Source organism: Cynoglossus semilaevis, chromosome 18 (assembly GCF_000523025.1).
Source record: "Cynoglossus semilaevis isolate Cse_v1.0 chromosome 18, Cse_v1.0, whole genome shotgun sequence".
Lineage (NCBI taxonomy): Eukaryota > Metazoa > Chordata > Actinopteri > Pleuronectiformes > Cynoglossidae > Cynoglossus > Cynoglossus semilaevis.
This window is the reverse complement of record NC_024324.1, coordinates 774,201-784,541: the sequence shown is the minus strand read 5'-3', so window position 1 is coordinate 784,541 and position 10,341 is coordinate 774,201. Positions and strand designations below refer to the sequence as shown.

The window sequence follows — 10,341 nt, the reverse complement described above, 5'->3', positions numbered from 1 at the left end:
CGGTAACCTCACACACACACACACACAGGCGGTCACCTACCCTGCCGACACCCTGGAGTCTGAGCCCAGCACCACACCTCCATCAAACTCGATGGCGATGATGGTCGTCTACGAAGACAGGAAGTCGAAACTTAGACCTGGTCCTGGACCAATCACCTCATTTATTTATAATGACAGACATGATTGGACGATGTCACCACGACAGCACAGACTCCATTTCCCAGAAGTCAACAGTTCAACCGTGTCATTCAAACGTTGGTGGGACGTCGTGTCTCACAGTCGTCTTTAACCTAACAACTGACCCTTCTTCTGGGGTCAGGGGGTCACTGTGGGGTCAGGGGGTCAGGGGTTGAGAACCCTTCATAAATGTCAAACAAATATAAAAGTCAATATAAATGTAAATATAAACCACTATAACTGTCTGTTCAGTCTAGTTAACTGTCTAGTCTGTCTCTAGGGATGGTTGTTGGGGGGGGGACAGGGGGGGGACGGGGGGTTCTGACCCAGTGGCGGTCGGAGCTGCAGACAGACTTGAGGCAGAACTACTGTAAATTTAAACCAAATCTGGGACTCGTTTCTGCCCCACAGATCCCTCCGCCGGGGGTAATAATATTTATACTGACACGGATGTAACAGAGAGAAAGGGAACTAATGAAGGTGGTTCTTTTGCCCCTCGTTAGCGCTACCTGTCGCCCCTCAGTGTAACAACATGTCCGTACTTACTCCGGTTTTCACCTCTGCTGACAGCCACTCCGGTCCGGTTCCTTCCATGTTCGAACCCAGTCCCTGCCGAGTCTCCGGTACCGACGACGGGAGTCTACCAGCTGTATCTGACGGAGGCTGTGACGTCACCGCTCCGCCGTCAGTCGAACAGGTTCAGCTGGAGCGAACTTCTGTCGTGTGTCCAGGTAAACCGACCGAGTCTCACCACAGACAGACAGACGCCATGTTGATGTCTGTGTTGAAATCGAAAGTTAAATGGTTCCTCCTGTGACGGGGGGAGGGAGGGGGGGGGGGGTGTTAAAATGGATTTCTAACAAGTTGATTCACTCTGTTTCACTCTGACGTCATCAGACACAGTAGAGTCTAGAAGGTGTCTTTCAGTGTGAGGGTCTTTACAGCTTCAGTGTTTCTGCTTTACTGACTGAGTTAGGCAGCTATAGCAGCCGACTGGTCACTGCAGCAACAACCTTTCTTCATAGTTGTGTGTTTTTTACTGTTGTTTTGTCTGACTGTCTAAAATCTGAAGAACGTTCTTTATTGGTTTTAATAAATGTCAAAAATCATGTTCCGATCAGTGAAGAACTTCAGTTTCTGCTAACGTCTGTTAATCTCTGACGTTCTGAACAAAACTTCATTTATTCTTAATTTTTTCTAGAAACTAAATCTCTGTTTTGTACAATTTTCTAACGGCGTTAATTATAAATAATGAATATAGTGAAAAAACAAACCCAAATACGAAGGTGTGTCGTAGTTTATTTTTAACTGGATGAACTTCACAAAAACAAAACAAAAAACATTAAAAACGTATTGATGTCTTTCACAGAGACGACGACCGTTTGGTTCCAGATCTGATTCTAACCATGATTTTAAATGTGACCCGGGGTCAAAGTAACCACCGCAGGTTTAACACCCGTCATTCACTCATTATTTACAAAGTTATTTTTATTCTTATTTTCTTGTCGTCTCCTGAGGTTCCACGTTAATCTGTGCGTTCTCAACATTCGTGAAGGTCGTCAGTCGTCGTGGAACGTGGGCAGCTTGTTTCCAGGTACAACCACGTGCTCCACCCCGCTCTCTGTGATCACCGCCAGGTTAGCCACGCCCCCGCTGACGTTGTCTCGCCCCATGGCTAAAGCCAGAGCTGGGGGGGGGAGGAACAAAAGAAAAAAAAGCGGTTGAGTTGAAGATGTAGACCAACAGACAGGAAGTTGTAACATTTCTTCTTGTTCCTGTTGTTTGTTTTTTGTTTTTTTAAAAGAACTAAAATGTACTGAACTGGATGAACTGTGAAATATAAACAACAACAACAACAACAACAACAACAATAATGTTGACCTGAAGTTAGTTCAGTTACCAGTGATCAACACAGCTCTATCTCTCCAGTCCACACTGTGGCGCTGTCTCCCTCTCTGGTTATTTTACCCATTTTTATATAACAATAATATAAAATGTTTACTTAATTATTATTATTTTATATGATCAATATATTTGTTTCTATCTATGTTTTTGATGTTTAGATTTTAATTTCATTAATTAATAGTATATTTCGGGGGGGGGGGGGCTACTTCCTCAGCAGAATGAACTCTAACGTCTGATCACGGTCGTGTCGTACTGTGTACGGTGTGTACAGGAATGATTCATTTTGTTCTTATTTCTCTCCCCGCCCTAATCAAGATGCTAGCGGGGTTAGCTTCACGGTGGTCTCCCTCAGGAGAACACAGAAGTGTAAAATCCCGACCGTTGATGGCGAACTGAAGACACTCCTCTCTGCTCATGTCGGGTTTGTATTTGGCGTCGACGTAGCCGTAGATGTAAGTGCTGCCGGAGCCGCCGATGGTCACGGGCTGACTGACCAACATCCCGCCCAGAGACACCACGTACACCTGCAGAACCATGGAGAACATGTGTGGGCGTCAGCACCCCTGCTCCTCTGAGCCTCAGCCCACCCCCGACCCTCAGGTTTACCCACCTGGGCTCCTCTCTTCTGGTCCCAGCCGGCGGTGATGAAGCCGGCCTGCAGTTCCTCCTTGTTCCTGTAGCACAGATCCTTCAGTATGGTCGCTGCAGCGATCACCAGAGGGGGGGTCTCCATCTGGACACTGAGACACAGGGAGGGTCAGCAAAGGTCAACAAAGGTCAGCGGCCCTGACAGCTGCCTGATCACTGTCTCACCTGTGGAGGGCCAGGTGGAATTTGGCGGCCTTGGTCACCGCCTGGGCGTCGGCCAGAGAGCCGGACATGCAGCAGAAGACGCGGTCATGAACCTGGATCACCTTGTTTATGGTTTTGGACGACACGTATTCCCTGGAATGGGGGAGACAGGAGGGAGGGAAAGAAATCAGGAGGGAGGCGAGGAAAACCACGATCCACGTCGCGGCCTCGCCATCCTCACCCTCCAATGGACGCCCTGGAGTCTGAGCCAATCACCACGCCTCCATCAAAGGTGGCCGCTAGGATGGTGGTCTGAGGAGGAAGGGGTGAGTGAAGGGGGACACTGGGTGACACACAGCTTCATATAAAGGCACACATATATTCATATATATGTTACTGTAATTTAACATATTTTAGTTACAAAAAAAGTTTTTTTCATTTTCAGAAAAAAGTTTCTGTCTTCACTTTTTAATCGATTTTATCATGAATGTTTATCGGTGAAAAAACATCGAGTGAAAGTTTCTGTCTTTTTGTCGACGTTGTTGTTTTACATTGTATTCACTTTTTAATCGATTTTATCATTAATGTTTATCGGTGAAAAAACATCGAGTCAAACCACACGGGCCAAACTGGCGTGGATGTAACAGGAAGTACGTCAGACACAGCGTTAGCTCACGGGCTAACGGAGCTGAAACTATGGTAAAAACAGGACGTTCCGTTTGTTCACGAACTTTTTCAGAGTAATTTAAATATTTTTTCGATATATAAATATATAGATAATGGACGTCCGCCTCTAAAACCTCTAAAGTCTGAGTCTGGTTTTGATGTCACGGCGCTATGAACCCTGGGACATGTCGTTCTGAGAGGGAGCGGCTGAAACTGAAAGTGTTGAATAGTTTTCTCTCAGAAAATAGAATAAAAAATCGAGTTCCTAAGAATCAAACAACGAACTCGATGTCAACCAGCATCAGTTCACGTGTTTACGCGACTGTTTTCATTTTTACTTCGACACCGTTTCACCGGTTCATGTCCGTCATCTCTGCCTGATCCTCAAAAACCGTCAGTAATTATTATCTAAGAAGATTTTAAAGACTCACTCCGGTGCTGACTCCCTTTATTTGTGCGTCGCAGACTTTTTCCATTTTCACTCCGAAAATCGAAAGACAGGAGGACGAGGACGCGGAGCCGTGTGGTGACGCTGTCAGCAGCAGCAGCAGCACAGACGCTCATCCACGGGCGCAGCACAGTTTGTGATGATGGCGCTATCAAATGTCCTGGAAGCTCCTGCCGCCGGATTCAACTTCGAGAACTCCTCCAGGTAAGGGTTTTCTCCCGACGACCCGTGAACGGCACAGACTGACGACGACGACGGAAGAACAAAGTTAGAAGTTAGAGAAATAATCTGTTATTGACGCAGGTTTTCACCGCAGAACAAAAGTGAAAGTAAAGTTTAAACCTCAACAAAACAACAGAACAACGACCGAGACTTCGATGAACATGAATATTTATTTTTAAATCAACGATATTGGTAAAATATCGTTGATTTAAGTCACTGTGCGTGCGCGCGCCTCGATGGCAGATTTGTCTGTTTTACCAGCACAACGTTTAAACCCTTTGAATGAAGTTTTAAATACTGTAGTAGTTCCACGGACGCAGCACAGTTTGTGATGATGGCGCTATCAAATGTCCTGGAAGCTCCTGCCGCCGGATTCAACTTCGAGAACTCCTCCAGGTAAGGGTTTTCTCCCGACGACCCGTGAACGGCACAGACTGACGACGACGACGGAAGAACAAAGTTAGAAGTTAGAGAAATAATCTGTTATTGACGCAGGTTTTCACCGCAGAACAAAAGTGAAAGTAAAGTTTAAACCTCAACAAAACAACAGAACAACGACCGAGACTTCGATGAACATGAATATTTATTTTTAAATCAACGATATTGGTAAAATATCGTTGATTTAAGTCTCTCTGTGTGTGTGCGTGCGTGCGTGCGTGCGACCCACAGATACACGCTGTTGTCTGTTTTACCAGCACAACGTTTAAACCCTTTGAATGAAGTTTTAAATACTGTAGTAGTACTACAGTATTTTATAGAATTACTTCAACCATGTTGACATTTGGGTTGGATTTAAAGTCGGGAAAAAAGTGGGAATTATTATTATTTTGGCAGTTTATATTTTTTTAAACTGATGAACTAAAATAACCATAGGCAGAAAAAACAGGAGTGATGTCATCACTGGAACTGTGACGTCATCACCTCTGACCAACAGTTCCAGGTCCAGCACCAGGAACATGAATCTGCCAGACGACTGATGCTAGCTGAAACAGCGCAGCTTCAGTTTGGACTCATCTGTGAAACTTGTGTTTTCCTCCAATAGAAACGCTGCGTTACAGGCCGGTCTGGAAGGACAGACTCCTCGACCAATGAAAACAGGCACCACCATAGCAGGAGTGGTGTTCAAGGCGAGTTTACACCGCTGCTCCACAGCTGTCACAGGCCGGGGCCGCTGACCTGAGGTTGAAGCACCCACAGATACACGCTGGAGTTGATGGGATGTTAAAATCCCTCCGTGCATCGTGGGTTTTTAATATTTAAAAATGTGTTTGTGTATTTTGGATTTTTCGCTCTATCGCGGACTTTTGCAGTATATATAAAAAGTTTTTACTTTCCAACATTTTCATAATTTTTGTGATGAAATAACTGTTTTCTAGAAGTAAAAAAAAAATAATTTAAAGACATTTTGAGTGTTCCAGAAAATAACCTGTACGTACGGGTGAACGAGATTCATCAACGCTCCGTTGTTTTTTCTTCTTTCTTCTTTCCTTCTCCTGTGTTTTATCCTCTGTTACAGGACGGCGTGGTGCTCGGAGCCGACACCAGAGCCACCAGCAGTGAAGTGGTGGCCGATAAAATGTGTTCCAAGATCCATTACATGGCCCCCAACATTTAGTGAGTCTTTTTATTTAAATCAAAAACAACAAAAACATTGAAACTCAGTTTAACGTACAAACAGTTAATTATAAACAAAAGTCTTTTTAAAAAGACAAATACTTTTTTTATCTGGATTATTATTATTATTGTTGTTGGACTGAGGAATCTGGATTATTATTATTGTTGTTGGACTGAGGACTTGTTTTCTCTCTCGCTCTCTTTCCGTGGTTCCTCCCATGTCTTTGATTCTCGCTGCTGCCCTCAGCTGTTGTGGAGCAGGTACTGCAGCAGATACAGAGAAGACCACCGACCTGGTGGCCTCCAACCTCACCATCTTCTCCCTGAACAGCGGCAGGAAGCCTCGGGTCGTCATGGCCGTCAACATCCTGCAGGACCTGTTGTACAGGTGTGTGCTGGATTTTCAAAGTAAAAGCCTTGACGTCCGTTCGCTGCTGTGGTCTGACCCAGGCCGTCCTGTTCTTCAGGTACCGTGGACAAATCGGTGCCAGTCTGATACTGGGAGGAGTGGACTGTACTGGGAGCCACCTGTACACAGTGGGGCCGTACGGCAGTGTGGACAAGAAGCCCTACCTGGCCATGGGTATGAGCTCTGACACTGTGGTGTTAGCGCCACCTACTGTATGTGTTGTAAACTGTACACATTTGCCTCACAGACTTGTCTTCATACAAAATCCGTCTGCTGTTTGTTTTTGGAACTGCACCTTTTTATTTAGAAACAGGTTTAATAGATTTTTCACAATAAAACCTTTTACTGTGTTGTATTTTAATCTGGCGGTCCTGCAGGGTCTGGTAATCTGGCTGCGATGGGGATCATGGAGGACGGCTTCAGACCTGACCTGGAGGTAAAATGATCTGTGATGACAGAACACCCACAAGTCTTTGAGTCCAGGACCCTGTCCCTCGGTTCTGGTCTGTTCTCATGCTGTGTCCACTCCTCAGCTGGACCAGGCCAAGCAGCTGGTGCGTTCGGCCATCCAGGCAGGGATCCTGAACGACCTGGGCTCAGGCCACAACATCGACCTCTGTGTCATCACCGACCGGGGAGTGGACTACATCAGGCCGTACCAGGAGTCCCAGTACAAGGACCACAGGTACCGTAGGAGGAGAGAACTTCTGTGTCTGTCACGTGATGACCATCGCCATCATGTGGTCACTGTGTCACCGTGACGTAGAGCAGCGATTCCCGACCAGTGTGCTGTGGAAAATGATCCAAAATCACTTCATTTGTCCCAAAACTATTATTTATTTATTCCGTATAATTTTTCTTTGCTCGTCGAAGTGTAAAAGGCAGAACATTTAAATCCTCTACTGCTAGGTGGCAGCAGATGGCGATGAAAACTAACAAAAAAGATAATCAGCGCTGTTGAAGAAGATCTTTGTGAGTGTCTTTCTTCAATTCCTGCCTGTATATCAGCGTTGTCTTCAACTAAACAGGCTGAGGTTTCAGTCAACGATGAGGTCATTTAAACCAGAAGATTATATTTTATTTTGTTATATTTCATTGGTGGTGTGACGTGACTCCACAAAGGTTGGGAAACACTGACGTAGAAGATAAAAGTTTGATTTGTCCATTAGTCAAATCCTTCGATCTCCCTGAACCGACCCTCGTCTGAAGAACAGCATTTTTTAAACTTTTTCTAAAAAATCTAATACGCGTTCTTATTCTGCTCTGAAGGACAAACAAATACAGATTCCGTCAGGGCACCACCCCAGTCCTGACTGACACGGTGGTGCCGTTGGAGCTGGAGGTGGTGGAGGAGAAGGTGCAGCAGATGGAGACCTCCTGAACCAGGGGCGTACCAGGTGTGGAACCATAAGTACGACCAAAAACAAAACAATTTCCTGCCTGGAGTCAAACACACCGAGACCAAGACTGGAAGACACTTTACACAGAATTCAAATAAAAACTTCCTGACGATTTCCTACTGAAACACTTGGGTTTTTTGTGTCTTTCTGACCTGATGGAAATAAAACTCACTAATTTGTTGGTGTTTTTCTGTCTCTGTGACTCTGTGTGGCTTCTGTCGACCGCTCTAAAACCTGTGTTCACCTGTCCTGCCCGGAGACCGATGACGAAGAAAAGCTGAATTCCTATTGGTTTTATTCTTTTCGACGTAAAATAAACATCAAGCAGCGGGTTTTTAAATTAAATATTTATAGATAAATACGTTTTATCCACTTTTCTGTTTTGGTTTGATGTTAATTTTCATTAAAGTTAGAGATTACAAAAAAAAAACAAGTGGAACATTTAATTAAAAAACTTTCACTTTCGAATTCGGGTTTTTGTCGAGGAGGAAACATTTTCTTGACGCATTCGTCGGACCGTCGTCGTCGTTTGTTTAGCAGAAACTATCACCTACAGGAGTCATTTAGTCAGGAGACATTTATAAAGCCGCCGTTTTCCACTTCATCTTCATCTTTTAAACACTATGGCTCTTTTTGACGTCAGCGGCTTCAAACCGGACTCTGAGATCCGGGCTGCCGGGAGGACGCGTCTTTTGGATCGAACCAATCACTACAGCTTCGGGAGCAGAACTCCAGAGTTCGCAGTTCCTGTTGGAGAAGACGTGAGTGTTCTTATATTTCAGTTCACGGTTTCTGTTCGAAAAAAACGGCCGGTGAGTCGGTGACGCCGCGTCAGACGCCGGTGTCGATGACAACGATCTTTTTACTGCTGTGTAAGTTTCACCGAGTGAAGCAGCGACAGTCTGGAAGATTCTGGAAGATTAATTAGTGACGACGTGAATTAAACGGTTCATTTGACTTTCTCTTTCTCTCTCTCTCTCTCTCTCTCTGTCTCTGACCACTGACTCTGGGCTCATGACGTTATTTATTTATTTATTGTTTTTTTTTTCATCATTTTTTATTCTTATTTCTGTTATTTATTTATTTATTTTTTCATCATTTTTTATTCTTATTTCTGCCAAACTTTTCCCCAAATGTTGAATCTTCCGAGTCCATGGAGCGACTCAGGTTGACGACGCTGTAGCGACTCTGATCACGTGACACGTACATTCAGGAATCCTCCATCTTGATCATTAGTGAAGGGTTAAAGGTCAAAACTGTTACTAATAGCTACTTTGGACTGGTCATATATTTAAAGTATTTATATACTGTATATACACACATCATACTAATTTAACGTAGAATAACAATGGTATAATAAAGATATATTAATAAATAATAATTGAGGTTACAGTCAACAACACTATCTACTAACTAATCTACTAACATCCAATATTCTTTTGTCAAAGAGAACCCCCGAGGGATTCATAAAGTTCTATTTAAAAACAAATCCATGGCTCGTGGCCCAGCTGCGTCACCCTGACTGTCTCCTGGTTCTGTCTCAGCCCTCAGGGTTCCTGAAGTCGTGTAACCACGAGGGCGGCGTGTGCATCGACCTGAACCACGGCACCACCACCCTGGCCTTCAAGTTCAAACACGGCGTCATCGTGGCGGTGGACTCCAGGGCCTCGGCCGGCCGCTACTTAGGTAAGAACACACTCTGACCTTCAGGATGTAGTGAGTTGAACCACCGTCTGATTCCTGGTGTTCTGGCTCAAACGTCACAGCCTCCAACGACGTCAACAAAGTGATCGAGATCAACCCGTTCCTGCTGGGAACCATGTCGGGCAGCGCCGCCGACTGTCAGTACTGGGAGAGACTGCTGGCCAAGGAGTGCAGGTGCGACTCCCGTCTTGACTGAGTCTGGGTGGGGGGGCTGGCGGGGACCTGATGTGACTCTTGTGTTTGTTCAGTTTGTACCGACTGAGGAACAACCAGAGGATCTCCGTGGCTGCTGCCTCCAAACTGCTGTCCAACATGATGCTGGGCTACAGGGGCATGGGTCTGTCTGTGGGCAGCATGATCTGTGGCTGGGACAAGAAGGTTGGTGGACGTTCATCTCTGTGGGCAGAATCATTCATGCCATTTACCCCAGAGAACTGCCACTGGGGTAAACACACACACACACACACCAGTGAGTGGTGTCAGTACAGAGATAGAAGATACCAGTCTGACCTGTGCCACAGCAGCAGTTTCTTAATAATTAATAATTATGTTAATAATTATACTGTATATAATATATATAATTTAATAATAAGGATAATTAATTTAATTTAATTACCCCCTCCATCTGAACATCAAAAACATAGATATAAACAAATATATTGATCATATAAAAATAAAAATAATGAAGAAAACATTTTATATAATTGTTATAAAAATGGGTAAAATAACCAGAGAGAGAGAGACAGCGCCACAGTGTGGAGTGGAGAGGTAGAGCTGGGTTGATCACTGGTAACTAGATGTTTCCTGGTATAACGAGGAAAATCTTGCAAAAGTTGTTTACTGGAAACTGTGAAAACTGTTTATAATATCTTCAGTCGGACAGACAGACGGTCGGTCAGTGGGTCGGTCAGTTAGACAGACGGTTGGTCAGTTAGACAGACGGTCGGTCAATGGGTCGGTCAGTTAGACAGACGGTCGGTCAGTTAGACAGACGGTCGGTCAGT

At 44.7% G+C, this 10,341-nt stretch overlaps 4 protein-coding genes across 7 annotated transcripts in view; 2 read left to right on the top strand and 2 right to left on the bottom strand.

The window, feature by feature from the left end:
* Positions 1–982, bottom strand: part of psmb9a (proteasome 20S subunit beta 9a) — a 22,383-nt gene extending 21,401 nt beyond the window's left edge. Inside the window, exons 1-2 of one of the 2 annotated variants that reach the window (XM_025064981.1) lie at positions 724–982; positions 41–108 (exon numbers count right to left, since the gene is read on the bottom strand). In XM_025064981.1, coding sequence (XP_024920749.1) covers positions 41–108; positions 724–771 — 116 coding nt within the window. In that variant the 5' untranslated portion in view covers positions 772–982. The remainder of the gene's footprint in view (positions 1–40; positions 109–723) is intronic. The other variant, XM_008330938.3, reaches the window with a different exon arrangement.
* Positions 983–1,456: 474 nt separating this feature from the next.
* psmb12 (proteasome 20S subunit beta 12) lies at positions 1,457–4,117 on the bottom strand. Its single transcript, XM_008330943.3, has 6 exons — positions 3,972–4,117; positions 3,116–3,186; positions 2,896–3,027; positions 2,693–2,822; positions 2,462–2,606; positions 1,457–1,864 (listed from the first exon to the last, which is right to left on the bottom strand). The coding sequence occupies exons 1-6, from the start codon at positions 4,014–4,016 to the stop codon at positions 1,737–1,739; spliced, it is 651 nt and encodes a 216-aa protein (XP_008329165.1). The 5' UTR covers positions 4,017–4,117; the 3' UTR covers positions 1,457–1,736.
* Positions 4,081–7,813, top strand: LOC103393839 (proteasome subunit beta type-7-like). 2 transcript variants are annotated; one of them, XM_008330942.3, is made up of 8 exons: positions 4,081–4,192; positions 5,253–5,337; positions 5,727–5,824; positions 6,072–6,212; positions 6,292–6,407; positions 6,611–6,669; positions 6,767–6,918; positions 7,503–7,813. In XM_008330942.3, the coding sequence occupies exons 1-8, from the start codon at positions 4,128–4,130 to the stop codon at positions 7,612–7,614; spliced, it is 828 nt and encodes a 275-aa protein (XP_008329164.1). In that variant the 5' UTR covers positions 4,081–4,127; the 3' UTR covers positions 7,615–7,813. The 2 variants fall into 2 exon arrangements, with proteins under 2 accessions (XP_008329164.1, XP_008329163.1); XM_008330941.2 differs by lacking the exon at positions 4,081–4,192 and adding an exon at positions 4,523–4,606.
* Positions 7,814–8,098: 285 nt separating this feature from the next.
* The window catches only part of psmb8a (proteasome 20S subunit beta 8A), a 5,882-nt gene continuing 3,639 nt past the window's right edge, over positions 8,099–10,341 (top strand). The window contains exons 1-4 of one of the 2 annotated variants that reach the window (XM_008330945.3): positions 8,099–8,394; positions 9,178–9,319; positions 9,400–9,511; positions 9,586–9,715. In XM_008330945.3, coding sequence (XP_008329167.1) covers positions 8,257–8,394; positions 9,178–9,319; positions 9,400–9,511; positions 9,586–9,715 — 522 coding nt within the window. In that variant the 5' untranslated portion in view covers positions 8,099–8,256. Of the gene's footprint in view, positions 8,395–9,177; positions 9,320–9,399; positions 9,512–9,585; positions 9,783–10,341 lie in introns of both variants that reach the window. The other variant, XM_008330944.3, reaches the window with a different exon arrangement.

Coding starts and splice junctions, on each gene's coding strand:
- psmb12 (XM_008330943.3), bottom strand. CDS start 4,016: ATGGAAAAAGTCTGCGACGCACAAATAAAGGGAGTCAGCACCGGA. Junction 3,187..3,971: donor TAAAGGGAGTCAGCACCGGA/GTGAGTCTTTAA, acceptor CTTCCTCCTCAG/ACCACCATCCTAGCGGCCAC. Junction 2,823..2,895: donor TTCCACCTGGCCCTCCACAG/GTGAGACAGTGA, acceptor CCTGTGTCTCAG/TGTCCAGATGGAGACCCCCC.
- LOC103393839 (XM_008330942.3), top strand. CDS start 4,128: ATGATGGCGCTATCAAATGTCCTGGAAGCTCCTGCCGCCGGATTCAAC. Junction 5,338..5,726: donor TAGCAGGAGTGGTGTTCAAG/GCGAGTTTACAC, acceptor CCTCTGTTACAG/GACGGCGTGGTGCTCGGAGC. Junction 6,919..7,502: donor TCCCAGTACAAGGACCACAG/GTACCGTAGGAG, acceptor TCTGCTCTGAAG/GACAAACAAATACAGATTCC.